Genomic DNA, 27,893 nt, shown 5'->3' on the forward strand with positions numbered 1-27,893 from the left:
TAGATGGATAGATGGGTGGATGGATGGTGGATGGATGTATAGATGGATGGTTGGATGGGTGGGTGGATGCATGGATGGCTGGATGGTACATGGTGGATAGCTATCATCACTGTCCAGTGGCTCCACCCCGAGCAGCCTGAGGCTCCCTTGTCCTCTTCTCACCCCTCTCACCCTAGGCTGTCATTTCACCTACCTGAAAGCCTTCTCATTTCACATGGAGCCATTAGATGGTCCCTCTTGGTCCTCAGGCAACAGCTAATACCTTCCCTTCCTTCTGCCACCCAGCATCCAGCTGAATCTTGAATCAACACCAGTCAAGTGGGTGTGAACGGAAGGAGACTACTCATTTTTTGCTATTAGTTACCTCTGAGTGTGTGCATTCCAACTGCTTCCTCTCTCTCTCTCTCTCCCTCCCTCCCTCCCTCCCTCCCGCCCGTCTCCTCTTCCTTCCCCACTTCTTGGGAACTGGTTCAACCAGAGTACACCAGCTCATCTGCATCTGGCCTCACAGGACAAGCAGGAGGCAGCGGCGGAGGAGGAGCGGGCGGGCGGGCGGCCAGGAGCCGCAGCGGCTGCCACGTGAGCGCACAGCCGGAGCCGCGCCGCACCGCGCAGCCCGGGACGCCAATGCCGGGCCGGCGGCGCGCGGGGCTTGCTCATGAGGCCTCTGCCGAGCCGGAGGAGGAAGAGCCACGGCCTCTCGCTGGGAGTCTTCGCCCTCTGCTTGGCCGCTGCCCGCTGTCTGCAGAGTAAGCAAGGGCCGGACCGGGCGGGGGGCGGGGGGCGCGGGGCGAGCCACAGCTTTCCGCGGGGCTGGGCGCGGCCTGGAGCGGGGACCCGGCCCGGCGAGGATCCCCCAGGCCGGCTCCCGGGTCACTCTGGGTACGCGCCCCGCCCCGGGCGTTATCAGAGCCGGAAGGCGCCCGGAAGATAACCGGCGCGGCCCGGTGGCCGCCTCCTCTGCAGCATTTTTTATTTCTTTTTCCTGGAATAACCAGACTGCAGCCCAGGCATCCGCGACCCCCAGGGCACACGGGCCCCGCCCCCTACTGCGGGGACCCTCCCCCTCTCTTTCCCGCGCCTTCCCGGGTCCCCGGCTGTAGGCCTCCCCACCTCTCAGAGGAACCCCCAGCAGACTGTCTCGAAGAGGAGGGGTTGTAGAGGTTTGGGTTGGGTGTTGGGGCCAGAATCCCTCAGGCCGGCGGTGGTCCTCACTGCTCTGCCCGGGGCGGAGGGTTTGGATGGGCTGTCCCCGGAATGCCCCGGCTTGGTGAGTCTGCATGTAACGCACAGCCCCACAGACTACCATGAACCCAAACCACAGATTTGAATGCAGTTCTGCTTTCTCATTTAATCGTGATCCTTATGACCATTCTCATTTTACAGATTAGTCATCTGAAGTGTGGAGACTGACCAGTGCAGGGCCACTGGCGGTGGGAGGGTCTATAGTAAGGGGCGGTGCTTACTAAGCACGTTTGCGCTCACTGTCCCCGGGGCTTGACAACACTTCTTTCATTGAATCCTCGGAGCAACCCTATGAAAAAAGTGCCACTCTTATCCCTGTTTCACAAGTGAGGAAACTGGTGCACAGCCGTCACCAGCTAGGCCGTGGTGGAGTTAGGATTTAAACCTGGGCAATCTAGCACGCTTGACCTTTACACCTCTCTAGCTAGAGCCCAGCTTTGGAGGCTGCAGATCTCAGAAACCCAAAAGGACTGGGAGGGGGGCATGTGCCTCTGGCTGTCTGTGGAGCAAGGAATAGCCAGCTAGTCCATCAGGTGGGTGGGTGTGTTTGGCCTTGCAGTGACCTTTTCTATCATTTTTTCAACCCTTCAGCATGTGTTTCCAATCAGGCATTCTCATGCAACATCTGTACAGCTGTCCCAGGCATTCAAGGACCAACGATTCACCACAGTGTATAATTCATTTATTCACTCACTCATTCATGGCACCCTCTGCTTCCAGGAAGCAGGCCACAGTCGTGCTGGGGATACCATGGTTCACAGTCCTGTCCTCAGACGAGCAGACAAGAGTGCCGGCTTGGAGTGGCGAGTCCTGAAAGGCAGGAAGTGCCAAAGTTCTGGAAGCCCTAGAGGCTCAGGGGAATGAGGCCAAGCCTCCCAAAGGGAGCTGCACCTACCCACTGACAGATGGACAGGAGCAGCCAGGGGAAGGGGCAGAGGGAACACAGCGCGTCCTAGGTAAAGAGGGAGCACATGCAAAACCAGGAGGAAGGGTCAAAGTTTTGCAGTTCTCCATTGAATAGTGACTCCTGCAAAGCTGTAAACTCCAGGAAGACAGATTCCCAGCGCTTGTCCAGTGCCAGCCAGAGTCTACCCTTCAAGGATAGTGAGTGGGTGTGCACCTGCCTGATGGGGGCCTGTGCTTCCGGGCCAGCACTGATGATGTAGACGGGGCCTCCTCCCCCTCACCAGCTCCCTCCATTCTCTGCCTTTTCAGCCTCTGCCCAAAGCTTCCACCCAGAAAGTCAGATATTCATCATTTACACTGAAGTCTGTGTGAAAGCATGCTCCACAAACACAAACACATAAACACCCTGCATTTGAGGCCTTTTCTCTATAAATGGGACTGTTATGGACTGAATGTTTGTGTCCCCCTGAAATTCACATGTTGAAACCTCAGCCCCCGATGTGATGCTATTTGGAGGTGGAGCCTTTGGAAGGCAGTTTGGTTTAGAGGAGGTCATGATGGTGGGGCCTCCACGATGGGGGTAGTGTCCTTATAAGAAGAGGAAGAGACACCAGAGATCCCTCTCTCTATCTCTTTCTGCCATGTGAGGACGAAGCAAGATGGCAGCTCTCTGCAAGCCAGGAAGAGAGTCCTCCAAATCTGCCGTCACCTTGATCTTGATGTCCCAGCTTCCAGAACTATGTTGTTTAAGGCACCCAGTCTATGGTATTTTGTGATAGCAGCCCAAGCTAAGACAGAAATTGGTACCGAGAAGTAAAGTGCTGCTGTAACAAATACCCAGAAATGTGGAAGCAGCTTTGGGACTGAGTAATGGGTAGAAGCGGAGGAGTTTTGAAGTACACGCTAGAAATATGGACTCTAAGGGCCATTCTGGTCAGGTTTCAGATGGAAACGAGGAACATGTTACTGGACAATAGAGAAAAGGTGATCCTTGTTAGAAAGTGGCAAAGAACTTGGCTGAGCTGTGTTCATGTTCTAGTGTTCTGTGGAAGGTAGAGCTTGGGAGTGATGAGAAATTAGATGTTTAGCTGAGGAGACATTAAGCAGTGTCGAAGGAGCAACTTGGTCCCTCCTGTCTGCTTATAGTAAAATGCAAGAAGAGAGAAATGACTTGAAGGAGGAATTCTTAAGCAAAAAGGAACTAGAACTTAAAGATGTGGAAAATTCTCAGCCTATCTGTGTTACGAAAAAAGAGAGCATGTTCAGAAGAGAAGACGTAGATTGTGGCCAAACACTGTGTGATAAGATTAGCCTGGGTGTGAACCACGGGCCTAATCAGCCACCCCAGCAGAAACAACTCCAGGGTAACTGAAGGGGGTGAAGACAGAATGGAATGAGGGAAGGCTGTCAGGTTTGATAGATCCTACAGGGCTGACTGTATCACTGTTTAGCTGTGTGCACTTTTTCAGGCTAAGAAAAGAATGACTCTGAGGACAATTCAGCCAGCATCAGAGCTGTCTCCTCGGTTTAAAAAGGTGGGGGTGGGGCATTGCCTTGGTTTCAACAGGCAGGATGGAGGCCTTGCAGAGTCTCCGGGGGACATGGAAATGCCCAGCAGAGCTGCAGGGGTGAGGACGCACCCCTGTCTCAGTGGGTCCTAAAGGCAGAGCATCGAACCAAAGAGCTAACGGCATTTACCTTGCTAGGTTTTGGGCTCACTTGGGACCCGTCACTCCTTCTTACTTCTGATTTCTTCTTTTTGCAGTGGGAATGTCTATCCCATGCTTGTCCCACCACTGCATTTTGGAAGTACATAACTTACCTGGTTTCACAGGTTCACAGCTGGAGAGCAGTTTTCTTTTAAGATGAATCATACCCCAAGTCTCTGAAAGGATTTAAGACTTTTGGAGCTGTTGGGATGGAATGAATGTATTTTGCATTGCACGAATTCATTGCATGAATTTTTGGGGGCCAGGGGCAGGGTGTTATGGACTGAATGTTTGTGTCCCCCAGAAATTCATATGTTGAAGCCCTAACTCCCAATATAATGGTACTTGGAGGTGGGTGGGACCTTTGGGAGGCTTAAGTTGAGATGAGGTCATGAGGGTGGGTCTTCCATGAGGGGATTAGTGTCTTTATAATAAGAGGAAGAGACCAGCGCTCCCTCTCTCTACATGTGAGGATACAGCAGGAAGGTGGCCATCTGCAAGACGGGAAGAGGGTCCTCACCGAGAACTGAGTCTGTTGGCACCTTGACCTTGGACTTTGCAGCCTCCGCAGCTGTGAGAAGTAAACGTCTGTTGTTTAGGCCCCCCAGTTTTTGGTATTTTGTTATAACAGCTCAAGCTGAATAAGACAGGGACTTAAAGGCATATCCTCTCTGAAAGCTGGCAGGCCTCTCGCACCTGGCCAAGGTAGAGCACTTTTCCAGGACCCTTGTTCATCTCTTTCCTCAGCTCTCGACATGGGAAGCTATCCATCAGGCCTCCTCCCCATCAGTGCACCCGCTCACTTGGAAGCAGATGACCCAAGACTCAAGCAGGAAAGTCTGGGGTTTTTTTGTTGTTGGTTTCTTCGTTTGTTTTTAATTGAAGTATAGTCGATTTACAATGTTGTGTTCATTTCTGCCGTACAGATGATTCATATATACATATATATATATTCTTTTTAAAATATTCTTTTCCATTCAGGTTTATCATAGGATATTGAGTATATTTCCCTCTGCTATACAGTAGGACCTATTGTTAAGTAGGAAAGTTTAGCTAATGGCCCAGGCCAAGTCAGCTTGCTTCCTGTGCTCCAACCCCAGCTTCTAAAAAGCAGCCTGCTCCCCCAGCACGCGCACACAGCCACACACGTGCACACATGAGTACACACACGAGTGCCCGTTAACATCCCCACCTTACCAGGGTGGAGCCAGGGATGGAGGAGCTAGCCCCACTGAGTCACTCATGGCCCAGTGCCCAGCAGCACAGAAGAGCAGCATGGGGGCTGAGCCTCGGTCTGGGGAGGGAGTTGATAGGCAAAAGCGGCCACAGCCAGATGGAGCTATGGGTTCTGGATTAGCTGGAGGTGCCATGGGAGGGGAGGGAGAGCCGGTGTTGGAGGAATCCCCTGGAGGCCCCGGGGAGACACCGGGATCCATCACACCAGGACAAGGCCCCACTGGTCACCTATGTGGCCGTCCACAGTTACTAAGCAGTTATGGTGTATCGGGCTCTGCACTGGCCCAGGTGAAACAAATGAGGCGTGGTCTTTCTCTGCACTGTCCTCTCTGATTTATAGACAATGGTCTTGCATACCTATAAAGGTACCCACCCAAAAGAGTGGTGCTTGGGTGTGCTTTTAAAAATGCAATAAAAAAAAAATGCAGTCATGCTGTGCTTGTTACTCAGCAACTTACTTTTTACAGCAATTTATTTATTTATTTATTTTTGGCCATGCCACACCGTTTGTGGGATCTTAGGTCCCTGACCAGGGATTGAACCCGGGCCTTTGGTAGCGAGAGCGCTGAGTCCTAACCACTGGACCGCCAGGGAATTCCCTTTTTACAGTAGTTTTTGAGCTCTGTCCATGTTGATAGCCTAGATCTTGCTCCTTCTTCTCAACTGCTATCCGTATGTCATTGTATCCACAGGCTACTTCTTCCTTAGCTAGCCCCCTTCTGATGGACATGTCAGCTTTCAGATTTTAGCCCTCCCTGGGGGGAGAACAGAGCCCTAATACAGGGTGCTGAGTGCAGTGCTATTGATATGCACACTGTATGGAGGATGAGGAAGGCCAGGGGCCACCTCCAGGCTGACAGGTACCCCCTGCATACACACCTCCTCCCCTTGGGGGCAGTGCTCAAAAAATCCCTGGGGGATTACACTGAAGCTATTGAGGGAGGGGCGGAATCAACCAGAAAGTCATCCAAATTTCTTCATTTCTGGTCTCCAAGGGAGTCCTGAGTATATTCTCTGCTGGTCTGGGAAGGGGCTGCAGTCAGGAGACTCTCCTATCTCTATTGTCCCCAGGACTTAAGGACCCCTATTTATTGCATCTGCTCTAAGACTTTTTTTTTTTACTTTTAATATTCCGATATATCTAAAGTCAAGATGCATGTTACAAATAAATAACTTTGCTGTAATCTCTGTCAGCCTGGACTGAAATTGAGTCCTTCCCGAGTGTGTGTTGCTTCTGTCGGTCACCGTCACCGGGAAGCATCCTCCTACCTGGGGAACGGGAATGAAGAAGGTGAGCTTGAGTCTTGAAAGATGAGTAAGGGTATACAGCAGGACAGGGTGGAGGAGAGAGTTTTAGGCATACAGCAAGTGCTCAAAAACTAGGTTCAGGACTTCCCTGGTGGTGCAGTGGTTAAGAATCCACCTGCCAATGCAGGGGACATGGGTTCGAGCCCTGGTCTGGGAGGATCCCACATGCCACGGAGCAGCTAGGCCCGTGCGCCACAGCTACTGAGCCCGTGTGCCACAACAACTGAAGCCCGTGCACCTAGAGGCTGTGCTCTGCAGCAAGAGAGCCCACCGCAGTGAGAAGCCCGTGTACCGCAACTAGAGAAATCCCGCGCACAGCAACAAAACCCCATCCTAACGAAAAAAAAAAAAAAAAGTAAAAAAAAAAACCCTAGGTTCATGCTTCCTCTTGGGGCCTGGCAGGGTCTGGGTGTGCTAAGCGAAGGAAGAGAAGTGGGGAAGTGGGAGAGTTGCCTTGGTAGGCACCTACTGGAAACTTAACTGGTCCCCCACTCAGAGACACCACTGACACTGCACCCCTGTAGCCTGTGCTCTTCAACACTGGGCTACCTGCACCTGGGTTTTCCCTGGAACACAGTCTCAGGGTCAGAAAGTATTTACTTACCTAGCAGAAATTGGAGTGGGAGAGAGGCATCATTGGCAAGTATGAATTTGGGCAATGATTTTCTCCCGTAACTGGTTTGCTGGGCTGGGAAGGCACCGGTCAGCCCTGTTGGCAAAGGGGAAAGGGCACACTGGACCGTAAAGCGAGCACAGAACATTCCTGCTGTTCACTGTGGTCCAGGGAGCACAGTGGCCTTTCCCCTGCTGAGGCACATCCCTAGGGGCAGCTCAGGCCAGTGACATGCTAATCCCAGAGGAGCCCTGCTGCTCTGGGGCTTCCTGGGGAGTCCCCAGCTGGGAAGGGGCAGGGCCTGAGGGGCTGGTTCCAGTCCCGTGCTGGCAGTAAGCCCTGTATATGGGGTCACCTTCATTCTCTCAGTGCACAGGGCCAGGAGGGTGGGTTGTTTAGTGGTTCTCAGCCAAGGCTGCACATGAGAACCTCCTGGAGGGCTTGTAAGACCTACAGATGCCCACACCCTACCCCACATGGTTACATCCGTCTCTTTGAGGGCAGTACCCAACACTGTTTCGTTTCAAGTTAGGCTCCTGGGGTGACTCTAATGTGTGGCCAGGCAGAGAGTTCCTGGACTAGACCATTTCCATGTCCCCTCCATTCATCTTATCTTAAGGAAAGAGCTGGGCATGAACAGTGCACCTTTCTCCCATCTTCCCTTCTCAGAACACCCACCATTGTATGCAGACGAGTCTCGCTTATGCCTTATTAGTAGTTTAATCCTGACAGACCCATGATACTCTGCCACCGGGCTTAGGTCAAGAGAGAAAGCTGCTTTGCTCTGAAGTTTGGTTTGGTTCGGTAAATGGTTCCTGAGCATCGACTGTGTCGGGAGCACCATGGCAGGAGCCAGGGGTACTCAGCACGGTCCCGGCAGTGGGGGGAATCACATGACCCAGAGGGGAGGTCAGATCCTACCCAGATGATTTGAGGTCAGATGCCCAGGGAGTACTGAGAATAGCATTTAGCTCAGCTGGGAGTTAGAAGGAGTCTTCTCAAAGAAGAAGCCTCGAAGGCAAAGTAGGAGGAAGCCAGGTGAGCCAGGAGGAGGAAGGTTCTGAGCGACAGGAAATAATGAGCACAGACACCGCACCGCCACCTTCTCGCTCTTGGGCCAGTAGTGGGTGACAATTCTTTAGTGAAGTCAGGTTTTTCAGCTCTGGTCAATTTCTTCATATTCAATCTGATAAGTTGTCTTAACAGTTAAAGGACTAGGGCTTGGGAAGGTCTTGGATCTTAAGTGCTGGAATATTTCCTCTGATAGACTCTTACTCTAGTGCCAGGGGATCAGGAGAGAGATGTGGGTCCCTAGGCACCAGACACTGGCCAGGGGACCTAACGTGAGCCTTCTCTGGCTGTTTGCCCTTCTGTCCGATTGCAGTATCCCCACCCCAGGCTCACTGTGGGACTGGAGCACATTCCTTTTGGAGGCCAATGCCCCAAAGCAGAACACCAGACCCGCTCTTCCCTCTTGCCATCAAGCAGGCCTTCTGCATACTCTGGGATGGGAGCTCAGGAGTCCTTGAACCAGAGCTTGTTATGTCAGGTAGACTGTCGATTCAGTTTGACAGCCCCAGTTTGAATGAGCCATCGTCATGTCACACACTGCTGGGGTGCTGGCGGTTCGGACCTAAGTGTGTGCTCGCCTGCTCCTTCTAGCGGGGGAGATGGGCAGTCACTCATCCAACACGAACGCAAAGCCAGCCGGGAACTGTGCTGTGGGAGCCGAGTGGGGCCTGGCAGAGGAGTGACATTTAAGATGGGCCTTTAGGAGTGAGCAGAAGGCTGAGAATGGGGATGGGTGATCTGAGCTGAGCTAGAGGGAGTAAGCCACAGTGGGGAGTGGTCCACAGTTTGGTGCAACTGGAATTGGGGGATGGCAAGGAGTCTTGGGAGATGGGGGAAGGAAAAGAAGGTTGAGGCGAGACTTTTTAGGTCTTTCAGAACCAGGAGAGACCCAGCAAGATGTGTAGTTTAGAAAGATCACTAATAATAGCCTCTAGCCAACTGAAGAGAAGAAAAGCCAGTACCTCCCGAGTTTTTATAATTGTTAATAACAATGACAAGGCAATAATATCTGTGACTATTTATTGAGCACCACATACTTTGTGCCAAGCACTGTAACAGCTGCTTTTCCATGCAACTTCACAGTAATCCTGCAAATAGGTATTATTAGTCCCCATTTTATAGATGGGGAAACTGAGGCTCAGAGAGGTTGAGAGACTTGCCTAAAGACATTCATTCCTTCATCAGGTGTTTATGGGAAACCCAAAGTGCCAGGCACTGTGCCAGGCCCGGGGGAGTCAATGAAGAACAAGATAGACCAGCCCCTGTGTTTATAGCTGAAAGTTGATCTGGGACGATGGAGCATTAATCAAGAGAAATTACAATGGACAGGGATAAGTTGATAGAGAGGGACAGAGAGCCATGGGAACCCAGAGCTGGGACCCCTAACCTGGTGTTGAGGGACTATGGAAGGCTTCCTGGAAGAAGTGATGTTTAAACTAAGACCTGTAGGATGAAGAGGGATTGGCCCTTTAGTCTCGTTGAAGGAGGAGCTTGGTACTCTAACTGTGGTACCCAGTCACATGTGTGCCTGAATTATATTTTGATCACTCGACACCCCTCTTCCAAGAGCCTTCAGGCATACTGTAAAAAGAATTGTTGGGAGGTCAGCCACCTCATTTCCTCCTTCATCCTCCTGTTCCACACAGTGGAACAGCTGTTGATCCAGGGTGATCTCCTGTTCCACACAGAAGTGGAACATTTCCACAGAAGTGTCTGAGGAGCACCCCACCTCCTGGTTCCCCAGGCTGGCCACTGACTCAGGCCCACCATAAGTCCTGCAGCCCAGATCTGCAGAGGGAAAACCCAGCAGCACCCCATCCCCCAAGCTTGGGCAGGGCCAGGCAGCCACCTTTGCCATACCTGGCTTCCTTGACATCCGAGTAGAAACACAGCAATGACTTGACCATAGCCTGTGACCATTCAGAAAAGTGTTTGGCTTTCTAGCAAGGGTGGCTCTTGCTTAAGTCAGAAAGATTCCGGAAGGAATTCCACAGGGAGGAATTTCGGGTCACCCAATCTCTTGCCACACCTCCATAAGTGGATCACAGATTTACAAACGCTGATTCAAGTTCTATACGTGTTACATAATTTGGGCTGGAAGAAGGAGCGTCTTTCACTCAACACTCCAGCTCCCAGTCTCAGATCTACTGCTTCAGTCCCTGGTACAACTCCAGCTTCTGCTTACACACCCATGAGGATGGGGAGCTCACTACCTCAATAAGCAGCTCAGTGCATCTTCAAAGAATTCTCGTTCTTTGAAGAATAATCGTTCAATAATGATTGAATGGGCACCAAGTGTTAGAAACTGTGATAAGCTCCTTATATGTCTTGCCTCCCTTAAACTTCATTCTGCTGCCGGAGGTGGGCACAACCCTATTATAGTATACTTATTTCATTGGTACGGTAACAGAGAGTGAAAGAAACAAATTTACCCCACATCACACAGCTGTTATTGGCAGACTTAAACGTTGAGGATAAGTCTGCCTGACTCCAGGTCTATGAATGCATGCGTTATACACACACGCTCTCAGTTCTCTTCACCGGAACCCATCTTCTTTCAATCTTTACACACTGGTCCTCGTTCTGGCAATGATTGGGTGTCTCAAGTCTTCCCTTCTCCAAGATGAGAAGTTCTGCAGCAGAGGCTCTTCCCCTGGCTGGCAGAAGTGGTATTAACTGTGCTCGGGAAGGAGAGGAGGGGCCAGCTTTCAGGGATCCTAGGAGTATCCTCAGTGCCCCCTTTGCCCAAAGTTCTAAGGGTGTTGTCCTGGGACCAGCAGCAGCATTACCTAGGAACTTGTTAGTGATGCAAACTCTGGGGCCTCACCCCAGAGGTGCTGAATGAGAGACTAGGGATGGGGCCCAGCAATTGTTTCAGTAGGCCCTCCAGGTGATTCTGATGCAACTAAATGTTGAGAACCATTGCCTTATAACATTGCAGAGAGTAGAGGAGGCAAAGGGAAATACTTAGGTCGCTCGTTCTTCCTCCCTAACCCAAAAGCATCTCTAGAAATAGGACCAGATGTAATAAAATTTGAGGGATGCCAGAAAGAGCCCATTTCCCCCAAATATATTGCTGAAAGGCTGTCACAGTGCCTCAAACATTCCTTTTACACACAATGGTCCTTCATTCCTTTGGTTTAGGCATTGTTAAATGCCCCTAGGAAGTGGGTCTGGGCTTCAGCTGCTAACCCCTTAGTGCGGGTTCTTTCAGTGGTTTTCAGTCTTGGCTGTACGCTAGAATCATGTGGGGAATTTTAAAAATTACAGAGGCTTTGGTCTCACCCCCAAAGATTCTAAACTCACAGTCCAGGGTAGGATTTTTAAAAGCTTCCCCAAATGGTCTAATATTCAAAGCTTGACAATAACTAGATTAGATCAGGTGGTTCCCCTTGGTCCAGTCTGCTGGCTGGGGAGGTGCGTTTGCCGGGCCTTCTCTGCGGGGCTCTGAGAAGAGATTGGGTGGAGCTGATCAGATGCCAAAGGAGCTAATTATGGATTTGCATGTAGCGTGTGTGACTCCGGGCTGGTGCTCCATCAGTGTCAGTCCCCTTGCCTTACTTTCCCAAATGCTTGTTGAATGGGGAGAGACTGGATTGAGTCTGGGTGAAAAATCAGAGAAGGGAGCTCCTGTGCCCCCTGGAATTGTTCCTGGCCGTCAAGCTCTCTCACCTACATTTTTTTTTTAATTGAAACTTTAACAGCCAAGCCATGATAATCCTTAATTACAAATGAGGAAATAGTGGCTCAGAGAGGGGAGGGGATTTGCGCAGTTGTTCAGCTAGGGCCTGGCGCAGCTGAAACAGTACCTGGGTCTTCTGATTCCAGGGCTTCCCCAGCCGGCATCTTGCCCTCCTCTGCCACCCTCTGTCCCCACAGGCAGGTGTGCCTTCCCGGCATCTGGGGAGAAGGGTGGCGTTTCCTCTCTGCCGGCAGAAAAGGAGCTGAGGAGAGCATCGGGTGAGTGTGGTGGCCCAGGAGCCACAGGGCGTTGCAAGCAGGAGACGGTGCTCAGTGGTGTCCCAGGAGGACGAGGTCATCTGCTGGGAATGAGGAGGAATTTGGAGGTCAAAGAGATTGGAGGGACATAATAACCATGGAGAAAGGAAGAGTGAATTTACGTGAACAATACATTAAGATGGGCAGTCCGGAGGGCCCTCTCGAATGTGCACTGGAAACCGTGTGCGCTGTCGTTCCGGAGAGTGTTGGCCGTGGGATGTTCTCCTGCCCTGCTGACTGCTCAGGTCTCAGGTCTGGGCAGAGAGGAAGTGAAGAGCTGTTGATCCAGGGTGAGGGTTTTGCTAGTAGATGTGATTAAAAGACAGAGGCCACTGGAGTTTGAAGAATCTTGGCAAGAGTGTTTGGGACATGATGGGCTATGGAACCCAGGCTGGAGAGGGAGGGATGTGAGAATGATGGATTGGGAAAGGTAGAGAGAGTTGGAGTGGAAGGACTGAGGAAGCCAGTGGGAGATGTTGAACAGTAAACAGGAAGGAGAGAAGGTTGTGGCCAGAGCAGGCTGCTCTACTGGAGACCGAGGTAGAGGGAGAATCTTCTTGTAGATGCTAGGAGAATAGAATTAGGAGAATCTCCTAATGCCGGAGGTATGTAGGATGATGCCATACCTTGCAGTAGAGTTGCCAACGTGTTTGAAGAGTGAAGAGGAGACTGGGGGAACAGAGCACTCACAATGACGAGGAGGCGAGAGGGTGAAACAAACTCAAGGGAAGAGGACTTTCCTGAAGCGGGTGGAGGAGTGATGGTCTAAACCAATGGTATCCAATAGAAATATAATGTGAGCCACACATGCAAGACATGTATATAATTCTAAATTTTCTAGTGGTCACATTAAAAAAGAAATAGGCACAGTTAATTTTAATATATTTTGTTTACCCAATATGTCTAAAATATTATTTCTACATGTATTCAATATAAAAAATTATTAATGAGATATTTTACATTCTGTTTAACATGCTAAGTACCAAGTCTTCAAAATCTGGTGTGTATTTTACATTTAGAGCACATCTCAATTCAGACTAGCTAATTTCAAGTGCTCAATAGCTACTGTGGCTTGCACCTACCATATGGGAAAGCGCAGGTCTAAACTCTTGCTTCCTGTCACATCTGTCTCCCAAGTCCTTACCAGCACTGAGTGATGTGCTATTTTGGGAAACATAAAAGAAGTGAAAAACTCCACCTCTATACTCAAAGTGCCTTATCTTATTAGAGGCAGCTGTGGAGCAGTGAAAGGAGAGTTGGGTTCCAGTCTCAGCTCTGATTTTCTACTTGTCAGGGATTTGGACACTAATAGTGTGACTCAGCCTCAGTTTCCTCATTTTTTTTAATGCATAAATATACTACTGGCTTAATAAGATTTTGATTGTAAAACATTCTGATCACCAGCTATCTTTTTTTTAATTGAAGTATAGTTGATTTACAGTATTAGTTTCAGGTATAGAACATTGTGATTCAAAAATTTTATTGATTATAATCCAGTTATAGTTTAAAATATTGGCTATATTCCCTGTGCTGTACAATATATCCTTGTAGCTTATTTATTTTATATACAGTAATTTGTATCTCTTAATCCCCTACCCCTATTTTGCCCCTCCCCCTTCCCTCTCCCCACTGGTAGCCACTAGTTTGTTCTCTGTATCTGTGAGTGTTTCTGTTTTGTTATATTCACTAGTTTTATTTTTTAGATTCCACTTATAAGTGATATCATACAGTATTTGTCTTTCTCTATCTGACTTATTTCACTGAGCATAATACCCTCTAAGTCCATCCATGTTGTTGCAAGTGGCAAAATTTCATTCTTTTTTAGGGCTAATATTCAATATAAACTGTGTATTTATACCACATTTTCTTTATCCATTCATCTGTTGATGGACACTTAGGTTGATTCCATATCTTGGCTATTATAAATAATGCTGCTATGAACATTGGGTGCATATATCTTTTCAAGTTAGTGTTATTGTTTTCTTTGGACATATACCCAGGAGTGGAATTTCTGGATCATATGGTAGTTCTATTTTTAGTTTTTTGAGGAACCTCCCTAGTGTTTTCCACAGTGGCTGCACCACTTGACATTCCTGCCAACAGTGTCCAACTGTTCCCTTTTCTCCACATCCTCACCAACATTTGTTATTTGTAGTTTTTGATGATGGCCATTTGACAGGTGTGAGGTGATAGCTCATTGTGGTTTTTTTTAATATATATATTTATATTTATGTATTATTGTTTCTTTTAATTAATTAATTTATTTTTGGCTGCGTTGGGTCTTCGTTGCTGCACGCAGGCTTTCTCTAGTTGTGGTGAGTGGGGGCTCCTCTTCGTTGCAGTGCGTGGGCTTCTCATTGCAGAGGCTTCTCTTGTTGCAGAGCATGGGCTCTAGGAGCCTGGGCTTCAGTAGTTGTGGCACATGGGCTCAGTAGTTGTGGCTCACGGGCTCTAGAGCACAGGCTCAGTAGTTGTGGCACACGGGCTTAGTTGCTCCGTGGCATGTGGGATCTTCCCGGACCAGGGCTCGAACCCGTGTCCCCTGCATTGGCAGGCGGATTCTTAACCACTGTGCCACCAGGGAAGCCCCTGTTTGCTGGTATTTTGTTGAGGATTTTACCTCTATGTTCATCAGTGATATTGGCCTGTGTTTTCTTTTTTTGTGATATCTTTGCCTGGTTTTGGTATCAGGGTGATGCTAGCCTAGTAGATGAGTTTGGAAGAGTTCCTTCATCTGCAATTTTTTGGAATAGTTTCAGAAGGATTGGTGTTAATTCTTCTCTAAATGTGTGGTAGACCTCACCTGTGAAGCCATCTGATCCTGGAATTTTGTTTGTTGGGAGTTTTTAAAATTACTGATTCAACTTCATTACTGTTAATTACTCTGTGGATATATTTCTTCTTGCTTCAGTCTTGGGAGATTGTATGTTTCTGAGAATTTGTCCATTTCTTCTAGGTTGTCCATTTTATTGGTATAAAGTTGTTAGTAGTAATCTCTTATGAGCCTTTGTATTTCTGTAGTGTCAATTGTAACTTCTTTTTCATTTCTGACCTTATTGATTTGGGCCCTTTCTCTTTTTTTCTTGATGAGTCTATCTAATGGTTTATCAATTTTGTTTATCTTTTCAAAGAACCAGCTCTTAGTTTCATTGATTTTTTTCTATTTTTTAAATCTCTATTTATTTCTGCTCTGATCTTTATGATTCTTTCCTTCTAATTTTGGTTTTTTTGTTCTTCTTTTTCTAGTTCCTTTAGGTGTAAGGTTAGGTTGTTATTTGAGTTTTTTTTTTGTTTCCTGAGGTAAGTTTGTATTGCTATAAACTTCCCTCTTAGAACTGCCTTTGCTGCAACCCATAGATTTTGGATCACTGTGTTTTCTTTTGTCTCCAAGTATTTTTTTTTTATTTCTTCTTTGATTTCTTTAGTGACCCATTGGTTGTTTTGTAGCACATTGCTTAGCCTCCATGTTTTTGTGGTTTTTGCAGTGTTTTTCCCTTATAGTTGATTTCTAGTCTCATAGCATTGTAGCCAGAAAAGATGGTTGATATGATTTCACTTTTCTTATATTTACTGAGACTTGTTTTGTGGCCTAGCATGTGATCTATCCTGGAGAATGTTCCGTGTGCACTTAAAAGGAATGTGTATTCTGCTGCTTTGGGGTGGAATATTCTTTGTATATCTATTAAGTGCCTCTGGTCTAATGTGTCATTTAAGGCCAGTATTTCCTTATTGATTTTCAGTCTGGATGATCTGTCCATTGACGTAGTAGGGTGTTGAAGTCCCCTACTGTTATTGTGGTACTGTGAATTTATCCCTTTATGTCTGTTAATATTTGTTTTATGTACTTAGGTGCTCCTATGTTGGGTGCATATATTTAGTGATCAAATAAGTAAGTACCTGTGAAGCAAAAAGCATTGGTCCTTACCCCCAGTCCCCTGCCTGTCTCACAGGTTGAGATAGTGCCTGTGAAGTACTTTGTCAATTGTGTATAGTGAATTACTAACATTATCAACTGTGAAAAATCTGGGACTCTGACCAAATCTTGGCATTCATTTTATTTGTTGTTTTTCTTTAAGTAATTCACAAACTCACTAAAATATTCTAACTGATCAAAAGGATATAAAATGAAATGTAAAGCTTTCTTCCACCCCAGACACCCAGTCCCCTAGTCCCCTCCCCAAAGACAACCGTGGCACCTGATTTTTAGAATACCCTTTGGGAGATGTTCTGTGCATTTTATGGATAAATGTGCAGATCTCTGTGTGTGTGTGTGTGTGCACACGCATATATACATATCATTAGTTTACTCAAATGGAAACAGTCTCTACACACTGTCCTGCTCTGTGCTTTTTCATTATTTTTGAGATCATCTAATATCAATGCATATAGATCTACCTCATTTTAAAAGTGCCGCTGTAGTATTCCCAAGTGTGAATATTGATAATTTATTTAACCAGTTCTGACTTAATAAGAAATATGTATTTGGTCTCTGCTCCTGATTTCTGACACAGAGCTCCTAAAAACCTAGTAATTTCCTGGGTGATAGCAGCGATAGGACCATCTTTTGTTATAATATTTGGTCTTAGTCCCTGGTTCCAGACACATAAGCTTCTAAGACCCATGGATTCTCCAGAGTGATGAGTGGTGGTTTTTTGGTTTTTTTGTTTTTGTTTTTTTGCAGTATGCGGGCCTCTCACTGTCGTGGCCTCTCCCGTTGAGGAGCACAGGCTCCAGACGCACAGGCTCAGCGGCCATGGCTCACGGGCCCAGCCGCTCCGAAGCATGTGGGATCTTCCCGGACTGGGGCACGAACCCGTGTCCCATGCATCAGCAGGCGGACTCTCAACCACTGCGCCACCAGGGAAGCCCAATGAGTGTTTTTTTGATTGTTAATGATGTGACTCTTGGAAGATGAGGGTTCATTTGCAGAGAAACCATGTGATTAGAAAGTTGGAATTTTAGCCCCATCCCTGACCTCCCAGGAAGGGAGAAGGGCTGGGGATTGAGTTAATCACCAACTGCCAATGATTTAATCATGCCTATGTCATGGGATCTCCCCAAAAAAACCCTAACTGAAGGGAGTTGGGAGAGCTTCTGGGCTGCTGAACACATGGAGGTATTGGGAGGGCAGTGTGGCCCAAGAGGATATGGGGGCTCCACGCTCCTTCCAACATACCTTGCCCTGTGGCATCTCTTCCATGTGGCTGTTCCTGAGTTGTATCCCTTATAATAAAGTGCTCATAGTAAGTCAAGTGCTTTCCTGAGTTCTGTGAGCTGTTCTAGCAAATTATCAAACCTGAAGAGGGTGTCATGGGAACCTCCAGCTTATACCCAGTTGGTCAGAAGTATAGGAAGCCTGGACTTGTGATTGGTGTCTGAAATGGGGAGCAGTCTTGTGAGACTGAGCCCTTAACCTGTGGAGTCTGCACTAACTTCAGGTAGTAAGTGTCAGAAGTGTTCTTTGTGGAGTAAGAAACAGTTTTCCTTTACCTATGAACACATAGGCTGTCACCAGTCTTTTGCTGTGCTTCAGTGACAATATGTACACTTATAACTTTGCATCTATGTGCCCTTATTACTTGTAGGATAAGTTCCTAAAAGTAGCATTTCTGGGTCAAGAGGTAGGTGCTATTTAATATTTCTATAGGTTTCAACATGTTGCCCTCCAAGCAGATTATACCCTTTTATAATCTCCACAGTAATGATTGGGTATAACTTCTGCACACTCGTGGCAACATAATGTTATCAAACTTTCTCATTGTTCCCTGTCTGATAGCAGCCAAGTCATTCAACTTTCCCAGCCTGGGTTTCACTGAGCTGTGATAAATGTGTATGACAGCTAGTACTTAACAAGTGTTACCAGTAAAAATGGTGGCTCTTGCTATTTTGGAGTGATTTTTCTGGTTGGGGTACAAGTACAGGAACCCGATGAAGGAAAGCAGCCTGCCAACCTCGATCTAAACCTGCATCTGTCCATTTTGTTTGGGTTTGGCTGATATCTGGGTGACTTCCCAAGGCCATTATATGGCAATATGGGGGAGGGGGAGGAGCTCCTCAGGGAGGAGCTGAGCTCTTTGGTCTCTGAGTAATCAGGCACCAAGAGGGGGAATTACTACCTGAGCTAACAGGAGAGATAGGTACCCTGTAAATTGTATGCAAATGTCAGTCATCAACACTAGTCATGGCATCTAAACCTGAAAGCCATTATTTGGGGTTTCTGTGTTGGCCCCTCATGAAGCTGTGTGTCGGAAATTCCAGGCTCGCTTGTTTCAGGAATGGCAGAAGTTAGGCAGGGACATGGATATATTAGTTGCAGCTTAAAACCATCCCATTTCTCCTCCTAGCTATTTGACTCTCAGCAAACTTGGGGCTGGGAAAGGGGTCTTGCCAGCTCTCCCTCAGCCAGACCTGTTGCCCCCTCAACTCAATACAGATCCAACCCCTTACTTTCCTGATCTCTCCAAATGGGCAGCAGTTCAACAGGCAGGACATGCATATTTGTTTATTTTATTTATTTTATTTTTTAAAGGAATTTTGCCTTTTTTTAAAATTTTTATTTATTTATTTATGGCTGTGTTGGGTCTTCGTTTCTGTGCGAGGGCTTTCTTTAGTTACGGCAAGCGGGGGCCACTCCTCATCGCGGTACACGGGCCTCTCACTATCGCGGTACACGGGCCTCTCACTATCGCGGCCTCTCTTGTTGCGGAGCACAGGCTCCAGACGCGCAGGCTCAGTAATTGTGGCTCACAGGGCTAGTTGCTCCGTGGCATGTGGGATCTTCCCAGACCAGGGCTCGAACCCGCGTCCCCTGCATTGGCAGGTAGGTTCTCAACCACTGCGCCACCAGGGAAGCCCTGTTTATTCTTTATTCATTCTTTCATACAGGCATATCGTGAGCACCTATGAAGTGCCAGACCTCTGCTGGACACTGGTGTTTCTGAGATGAATTGGAAACGAGTTCTCCCAGCAAAGATCTCACAGTCTAGGGCAGATCTACCACACACGTGTGTGCTTCCTGCTGCTCCCACCACCCCGTCTCCCCAGTCCAGGCCAGAGACTGGCCCAGGTCTGGCCACACTCAACACCTTAGGCTGTTCCCACCTGTTTGGGCTCCAGCCATGAGCTCTCCTGAAGGTGCATAGGATAAGCACATGCGGTGAGCCCAGGGCCGCGCAGGTGAGGTGTGTAAATGATAAAATCGTGAATTCTGCTGCCAGATTGCCCTCCCTGAAGCCCAGTTTAGAGCATGCCATGCTCCTACTTGAATACCATCCTAGGGCCTCACTGCCCGCGGATAATTCCTTCGGTTGATCCCCAGCCTGTGACAGATTCCTCATGGTATAGTCCATCTTTGTTTCTTACTCACCAGGTCCCAAACATGAGGATCCATCATGCTCCTCTAGGTGGGCTCATTTCTTTCTTAGCTGGGATTGCCCTTCCTCCCTTTCAAAACTGGCTGGATAAGTGGCTTTCCAGATAAGTCAGATGAAAATGAGTTGTCCTGGGACTTCCCAGGTGACGCAGTGGTGAAGAATCTGCCTGCCAATGCAGGGGACACGGGTTCGAGCCCTGGTCGGGGAAGATCCCACATGCCGCGGAGCAACTAAGCCCGTGCGCCACAACTACTGAAGCCTGCGCACCTAGAGCCCGTGCTCCGCAACAAGAGAAGCCACCGCAATGAGAAGCCCGCGCACCGCAACAAAGAGTAGCCCTCGCTTGCCGCAACTAGAGAAAGCCCGCGCAGCAACGAAGACCCAATGCAACCAAAAAATAATAATAATAATTAATTAATTAATTTTAAAAAATGAGTTGTCTTGATTAAGGTGTATCCTCCATGGCAGGCAATATATGTCTCCCCTTTAATTGATGCTGTTGTCCCCCCAAATTGTGGTGTGAACAGTATTAACCTTTATTGTGATTTCAGGAAATATATCCTTCTTAAATAATAAATTTTTAAAAGCAGCAAAGTGCTACCTCTGTAATTTACTTGAAGGAAAAGGAGTAAGGATTACTCCTTTTAGGTTAGAGTATTAGATTCCAGCCTGTTGCTCAGTAGCTGGCTTCACCTGCCTGGTACTTTCTCTTTGATTAGTTCCCAAGGGGTGTCACCAGCTCTAGGAAATCAGGCTTTCTGGAAGCCCCTTGGTTCAGGTTCCAGTGGCTTCTGCCCTGCTAATGTCTTCAGTTACGTGACCTCTTCCTTAAAGGAAGCATCTACATCTTTCTGGGAAACTGGTAGAATTTAGTTTTTCTCTTCTCTCCACATAGAATTCAAGTAAAGATGAAAAGCAAGGTAAACTTTTTATAAATTTTTTTTTTTTTTTTTTTTTTTTTTGCGGTACGCGGGCCTCTCACTGTTGTGGCCTCTCCCGTTGTGGAGCACAGGCTCCGGACGCGCAGGCTCAGCGGCCATGGCTCACGGGCCCAGCCGCTCCGCGGCATGTGGGATCTTCCCGGACCGGGGCACGAACCCGTGTCCCCTGCATCGGCAGGCGGACTCTCAAGCACTGCGCCACCAGGGAAGCCCCAAGGTAAACTTTTAAACTTTAAACTTTGCTCACCAGATATCTTGGTCTAATCAGGAGAACTTTAAATGATTTTTAAAACTTTTTTTATTATCAATTTAATCAATGTGAAAATGCAAAATGATATAAATGTATAACTTGGAAGATTTCTGGTGCCGTCCAATCTCTAACGGATAATCCCTGTTAATATAGTATATATTACTCCAACACTTTTCCATACTAAATATATACATATTAGCACACAGTTACACAAATGTAAGTAAGATCATAGCTTATTGTTTTATTTTTTATTTTATTTTTTTTTTGTGGTACGCGGGCCCTCACTGTTGTGGCTTCTCCCGTTGCGGAGCACAGGCTCTGGACGTGCAGGCTCAGCGGCCATGGCTCACGGGCCCAGCTGCTCCGCGGCATGTGGGATCTTCCCGGACCGGGGCACGAACCCGTGTCCCCTGCATCGAAAGGCAGACTCTCAACCACTGCACCACCAGGGAAGCTCTATAAATTTATTTTTTAACTGAGTAACATGTCATAGACATCTTCCCTTGTCTGCACAAAGTTCATTTTTGTTCATGGCTGCCTGGCATCCATTTTACACGTAAAATCTGATTTATTGCACCAACCTCCTTGAGTAGAACATTTGAGCCAGGTCTGACTATTGGCCTAGCCACTAAGTTTCTCTTGTTCGGGAATGATTTTAGCATGAGGTGCAGGAGTGGTTACTCATTAATTCAACTTTTTAAACAGTTGACAAGCAGTTTGCCTTTAAACTCTTGGAACTGTTCATGTTCCATCTTTGCCATAGACCATTTATTCCTACTTCTATGTGTCAGGAAGAAGAGGAACTCTTTGTTCCTAAAACCTACTTAAATGCCTGATTAATTTGTCAGATTAGGAAGAGGGTTTTCTAGTCAAAAGAAAATATAGAAGCTAACAAGGACCAGTTGGCCAGCTTCCAGCTGTGTCAGCATCTGAGAAACTTGGGCATGTTATTTTTGTTTTTCAGTTTTGCCATTTCTTGGGACAAAATAACTGAAAGGCTCAAAATGGAGGTCCCTAAGGCTATTAAAAGGGCTGCTACTCCCCCAGGAGACTAGTCTGTCAGTAACCTTGACTAACATGGTTAACACAGGATGTACATGTAATACAAATAGTTGATGATCCAGATTTGTCATTAGCTCTAAATATGGTTTTCCAAATCTTATGGTAATCATAATCCCAGCTGCTCATATGTGAGGTCAGGGAAATCAGAATAAATAGATGATAGATCAGTAGTCACCAAGTAGAGTGGAAAAACTGTGGGTTTTGAATCAGACAGAACTTCATGCAAATCCCACCTTTGCCATTTCCTAGCTACATGGACATGTTGCTGACTCCTATAAAAAATAAAAGAGAAGGATTTTAAAACACATAATAAATAGATAATAAAGCAACGGACACATAAAGCCTTAAGTAAATTACAGTTCTCTTTGCTATATGTGTATAAGCTTTTAGATGTGCTTAACTTTTCAAACCACCCAAGCAGCAACATTTCTATCAGATCGGCTCGCCTTCTTGCTGCTATAATTAGTCATTCACTTATTCATTCAACAAACGTTTATTGGCCAATCACTATGTGTCAGGCATTGTGCTGGGTACAGGGAACACTGAGATGAAGAAAGCACCTAATTCCTGCCCTCCAAGGGCTGACCTGGAACTTGACCTCTGTTTTCTACCTGAGAGAGAGAGAGAAAAAGCAAATGTGGCAAAATGTTAATAATTGGTGAATTTAGGAGAGGGTATATAGATGTTAATTGTACTTGGCTTTCAATCTTTCTGTGAGTTTAACATTTTTTAAAATAGGGTTGGGGAGAAAATATTTTTCTGTTACGTGGCAGTTGTAATTTTTTTTTTTTTTTGGCTGTGACAGTTCTTAACTGCGGCATGTGGGATCTTCATTGTGGCATTCAGGATCTTTCGTTGAGGCGCACAGACTTCTCTCTAGTTGTGCTGTGCAGGTTCAGCAGTTGCGGCACACGGGCTGTCTAGTTGTGACATGTGGGCTCCAGAGTGAGCGGGCTCGGTAGTTGTGGTGCACAGGCTTAGTTGCCCCATGGCATATGGGACCTTAGTTCCCCGACCAGGGATTGAACCTGTGTCCCCTGCATTGCAAGGCAGATTCTTAACCATTGGACCACCAGGGAAGTTCCGGCAGCTATAACTCTTGAAAGCCATTATTACCTCCCAGTTTTTCAGCATGGAACCTATCGGATTATCTCCAGCCACTTAGCCGAGCCTTAGGAGAGAGATGGTAATGGGATATCCTGGGGATGGGAGAGGACAATGAGAAAAGTCTGGAAAAGTAACAGGCATGGTTACCTGGAGCCACACAGCAGGGGCCCAGGGGCAACTGGGCACCCAAAGAGTGAGGGGCTAAACAGGAAGTAGAAGTGGAAACAGAGGCATGGGCTCCAGCTTGAATCCTGCCCTATTCACTATCCAGTCTCCAGCCAGCCCTGACCGTTCTCTGTGTGGGGAGGGTGGAGGTGGAGGGGATTTGTCACATTCTATACCCTTAACTGCCAACCACTGACTTTTGACTTGAGCATAGAGGTTAAATATCTGACCTTTGGAGTCAGCAGCCCTTGTGTGAATCTCAGCCTTTGCAGGGTCAACTTGGACAAGCTACTTAATCCTGTTGACACTGAAGTTTCTTATATCCTTGATGGAATTCTAGTGGGTTGTGTGACACTTTAATGACGTGGCGTGTGTAAAGCAGTTAGCGCAGGGCCTGTGCATGGTACCTACTTAATAAAATATTTCATGACATATATCTTAGCCAGTGGCTCTACTGTTCATCTACACACTCGTGCAGAAATCTCGGCTTGATGCCTCTTTGCCTCGCCCACTGCCACGGCTAGTTATCAGCATGTTCTGTCCTCTTTACTCCCAAATGCATCCTAAATCAGACCACCTTTCACTGTCTCCAAGGCTATGTCTCCATCTCCTATCTAGTCTCTACGGCAGCCACCTGACTGTTCTTCCTGCCTCCACTCTGGCCCCCTCACCCCCAGATGCTCTCCACAGTGGACTTTCTCAAGCTTAATGGAGAATGTCACCTTCCCACCTAAGCCTTCCTATGGTTTCCCATCACCCTTGAGTAAAACCCACCCCTGACTCTCACGTCATGACCCAAGTCCTGCCTAGCTCTCCAGCCTTGTCTCCTGAACTCGCCCCATGGCCCCCTGCATCCCGCGTTTTGGCCTTCTTTCTGTCCCTCAGACATACCAGTTCACTCTCACCTCACTCTCTGTAGTTGTTCCCTCTGCCTGAAATGTGTGTCTTCGCGTGGCTACCTCCTCGACCTCCCTGTCGTTTGGGTCCCAGTTCATTTCCTCAGCGAGGTCCTCTCTGACCATCCTGTCTCATGTTGTGTACCACCTCCATCCCCACCCGCCACTAGTACCCTATTTTATTATCTTTAAAGCACTTGTTATCTAAAATGATCTCATGTGTTTATTTAACCCTTGTGTGTCTCCCTTATACAATGGAAGCTCTAGGGAATAGTGAATAGTAATCTTGTGTTTTGTTCACTGTCCTAGCTTGGGCTGCCATAACAAAATACCACAAACTGGGGGCCTTAAGCAACAGAAATTTATTTTCGCACAGTTTGGAGGCTGGAAAGTCCAAGATCAAGGTTCTGGCAGGGTTTGGTTTCCGAGGAGAACTCTCTTCCTGGCTTGTAGACAGCTGCTTTCTCTCTGTGACCTCAAATGGTCCTTTCTCCATATGAGCCCATGGAGAGAGAATGAGAGAGAGAGAGAGAGAGACTTTTCTTATGAAGACACCAATCCAGGGGACTTCCCTGGCTGTCCAGTGGTTAAGACTCCACGCTTCCAATGAAGGGGACTCAGGTTCGATCCCTGGTCGGGGAACTAAGATCCCACATGCCATTCGGCACGGCAGGAAAAAAAAAAAAGACATCCAACTGGAGCAGGGCCCCACCCTTATGACCTCATTTAACCCTAATTACTTCCTTAGAGACCCCATCTCCAAATACAGCCACACTGGGGGGTTAGGGCTTCAACATAGAAATTGGGGGGCGGGGGGCGGATACAAACATTCAGTCCATGACATTCACCATTGTAGCATCAGCATTGGAACCTAGAAGAGAGCCTGGCATGTAATAGGCACTCAATAAATGCGTGCTAAATAAATGAATGTGTTATAGAAGTTCACTTCACTGTGAGTCCATATGAGTGGCGCCAAGTCTAGCACTCCATCCCGCAGGTCAGGGGGTGTCCCTGTACATTCCCCAGGCAGCCATCAATGCCACGGTGGAAGAGGACATCCTGCTCTCGGTTGCATACTCCTGCCACGGCATCCCCACTATCGAATGGAAGTATACGTCCAACTGGGGAGTGCAGAAGATCGTGGAGTGGAAGCCAGGGACTCAGGCCAACATCTCCCAAAGCCACAAGGACAGGGTCTGCACCTTCGACAACGGCTCCATCCAGCTCTTCAGTGTGGGTGTGAGGGATTCCGGCTACTACGTCATCACGGTGACCGAGCACCTGGGGAGCAGTCAGTTTGGCACCATCGTGCTGCACGTGTCGGGTAAGACACCCCCAGGGGCCCCAGCGCCTCTCAGAACTGTGAGTGTGCGGAGGCCGACTTCATGATATTAAAAGAGACGTTATCTCCCCCTCCCCTCCCCCCGCCCCGTAGAGATCCTCTATGAAGACCTCCACTTTGTCGCTGTCTTCCTTGCTCTTCTCGCTGCCGTGGCTGCAGTGTTAATCAGCCTCATGTGGGTTTGTAATAAGTGTGCGTATAAATTCCAGAGGAAGAGAAGACACAAACTCAAAGGTAATTCTCTGGGCCTTGTGATAATCGATTCATGGCTTGGATGGCCAAAAGTGGCCCTTGTCATCTTGTTCTCACCAAGAAACCATGCCCGGCCGATTGGCAACTCATGGATGTGTCTTTTGCTTTGCAGAAAGCACAACGGAGGAGATCGAGCTGCAAGATGTGGAGTGTTAGCCAAGCCTGGGCCCAGTTACATTCCTACCTCAAGAGGAAAACGTTATCTCCCAATGAAAGGAGCAAACACGGCCAGTCCACCCCGAGTCTCTTGTGCCACACACTGGTTCCTGATGGGACAGCTGGATGTTGACATGGTTGACCGCCTGAGCTGGACTCTGGATTGGACGAAGGCAGTTCCAGTGGCGTGGAGTTCAAAGAGGAGAGGCGTGGAGGCTCTGAGCCAGAGCTGTGCTTGGCTGCGGCTCCCAGGCCATGTGGACGCATCAGTGGTGGCCCCGTGCAGGCCCTGGCTGCTTCCTCACTACGCTCTGCTCTGGTGGGGGGATGGCCATTGGAGGGCTCCCCGTACCAGAGGCCAGAGTACTTCCAGATCACGTGTGCAGCCAGCACCAGAACAAGCTCTCTGTGCTCCGGTCTTCTCTGCCTGTGGGCTCCTCCAGCCCGCTGCTGTGGGAGCTATTGTGAGAGCTGAGGTATTAGAGCACCTGCTCAGAGCAGGGGAAGGACCACCACCCCCCCGCCACCTACGTGGCCTGGAGCTTTAGGGAGAAGAGTTTAATTTGTTCCACGGGAACCAGCACTGGGAACAAGGAATAGGGAGAAGATTATCTTTCTCGTTCTCTCTTACTCCAATGTTAATTAGATTTTCCCCTTCTATGGCCCCAGCGTAGGCCAGTGTGAGGAACAGTTCATCTCCACCATGGGCAGAGTCTGGCTTCCAAATGGCCCCCTGACAAGCTGGGTGACACTACCTGTGTGAAGGCACGGTGGGAGGGACAACTGGAAAGTCAGCGCGGGCTTCGAATCTGTCCCCCTCAGCCACTCACACTTCCTGTCAAGTCAGAGCCTTGCTTGCTGCCAACTGGGCTGAGGAACACTTGACCCTCACCTACCTCACCCTCAGCGTATCAAGTGAGGCCCACAGTAGCACAGAGCACTCCGAGCAATGGAAGGAAAGCATGAGGAATCTTCCAGAGCCTAGAAAGCAATAAGCACTATGTTGAGTCCTGGAAAATGTAAAATACCCTGGGGTATTGGGGCTCCAGGTGAAAGTGGGGATCACAGCCGGCCTTGGTCGTTATTCTCTGAAGTTGTTGGCCACCACGTTTGCCTGAGTTTCTCCATCCCAGCTTCCTTTCGGCAAGCTCTAAAGCAGGCATGAATTTATCTTCCATTCTCTTTTCCCTCTCCAACATTCTTAGCTACAGATCAAAGGTACCATCCCGATTATTGGTGGAATTTGAGCTTAGTAGCTGTGTCCCCAGCCCTCAGCTGCAAATTTACCCACACAAACATGAAGGAGAGCTAGAACATTCTCTTCTCCCTCTCTTCAAGTCCCCAGTGTCCACATCTTTTCCAGAAGTTACCTGGAGACGTTAGTATGAGGCTTTTTTCCCTGAATACTGAATCCGGGGTTACAGGAAGGGATCTTTTGGGGCTATCAGTGATCTAGAGCAGAGCTCCAAAGGCACTACTTTGACTCAGAAGGTGAGAGAGCAGTTGATCTACACGACCGATTTGTAGCCTAAGTATGTGACACACAGAAGGGTCTCACCTCAGGCCACCTCCTGGACACATGTGTAAACACACACACCTGCACCCTTTTCCCTGGACAGCAATCAGAGGAACCAGACCTATGCCACGAAGGATGGGTTTCTTATACTGGTCTCCAGTGCCACGAAGAAGCAGGATAGGTGCCCGAGAGGGTCAAGGATAATCTGATCATTTCTTCGTCCTTTTTCACACAGCACACCGATCAGCAGGAAACCGGACTGGATCTGGGTAGCTGCTAGAGCCTCTGTCCTCTTGACACTACCTGCTTTCCAGAACTCTACCTCTCAGCTTATGAGAAGTCAGGGGTGGTAATCTTTGGAATAAAAGGAGAAATGGAAAAGAACACCCAGCGAGAGGCACAAACCCAGATGTAAATTAAATCTGTGCCCTGCCCCGCCCCAAATCTTCATGAAAGTTTATTCCCTCAGCTTTCGGTGTCTTTATTTTGCACTTTTAAGCTCCCCCCATCTTGAATATTCCTGTGGAAAGTTCTTGATTCTTGAGCCTGGGGGTTTTGTCTATTTTAAAAAAAAGAAAATGTTAAATCATAGAGGTTTAGCCACTGAACATGTTAAACTATAAGTTATGTTTCAAGCTGTGAGGAAAAAAAAAAAAAGTTTTAAAGACTGAAATAAAGCCTGCAAACAAAGCTCTGGTCCTTTGTGTATGAGCCCATCCCTGCGGAGAACTCAGAGGCCCTGGGAG

The 27,893-nt window shown here is 47.9% G+C and overlaps 1 protein-coding gene across 1 annotated transcript; it reads left to right on the forward strand.

The window, feature by feature from the left end:
* The first annotated feature begins 533 nt into the window (after positions 1–533).
* Positions 534–27,833, forward strand: VSTM5 (V-set and transmembrane domain containing 5). Its single transcript, XM_029208129.1, has 4 exons — positions 534–749; positions 24,879–25,205; positions 25,317–25,457; positions 25,588–27,833. The coding sequence occupies exons 1-4, from the start codon at positions 659–661 to the stop codon at positions 25,629–25,631; spliced, it is 603 nt and encodes a 200-aa protein (XP_029063962.1). The 5' UTR covers positions 534–658; the 3' UTR covers positions 25,632–27,833.
* The last annotated feature ends 60 nt before the right edge of the window (positions 27,834–27,893 follow it).

This window comes from Monodon monoceros, unplaced genomic scaffold, assembly GCF_005190385.1.
Source record: "Monodon monoceros isolate NGI ecotype Baffin Bay Population unplaced genomic scaffold, NGI_Narwhal_1 Super_Scaffold_7, whole genome shotgun sequence".
Taxonomy (NCBI): domain Eukaryota; kingdom Metazoa; phylum Chordata; class Mammalia; order Artiodactyla; family Monodontidae; genus Monodon; species Monodon monoceros.

Coding starts and splice junctions, on each gene's coding strand:
- VSTM5 (XM_029208129.1), top strand. CDS start 659: ATGAGGCCTCTGCCGAGCCGGAGGAGGAAGAGCCACGGCCTCTCGCTG. Junction 750..24,878: donor CGCTGCCCGCTGTCTGCAGA/GTAAGCAAGGGC, acceptor TCCATCCCGCAG/GTCAGGGGGTGTCCCTGTAC. Junction 25,206..25,316: donor CATCGTGCTGCACGTGTCGG/GTAAGACACCCC, acceptor CCCGCCCCGTAG/AGATCCTCTATGAAGACCTC.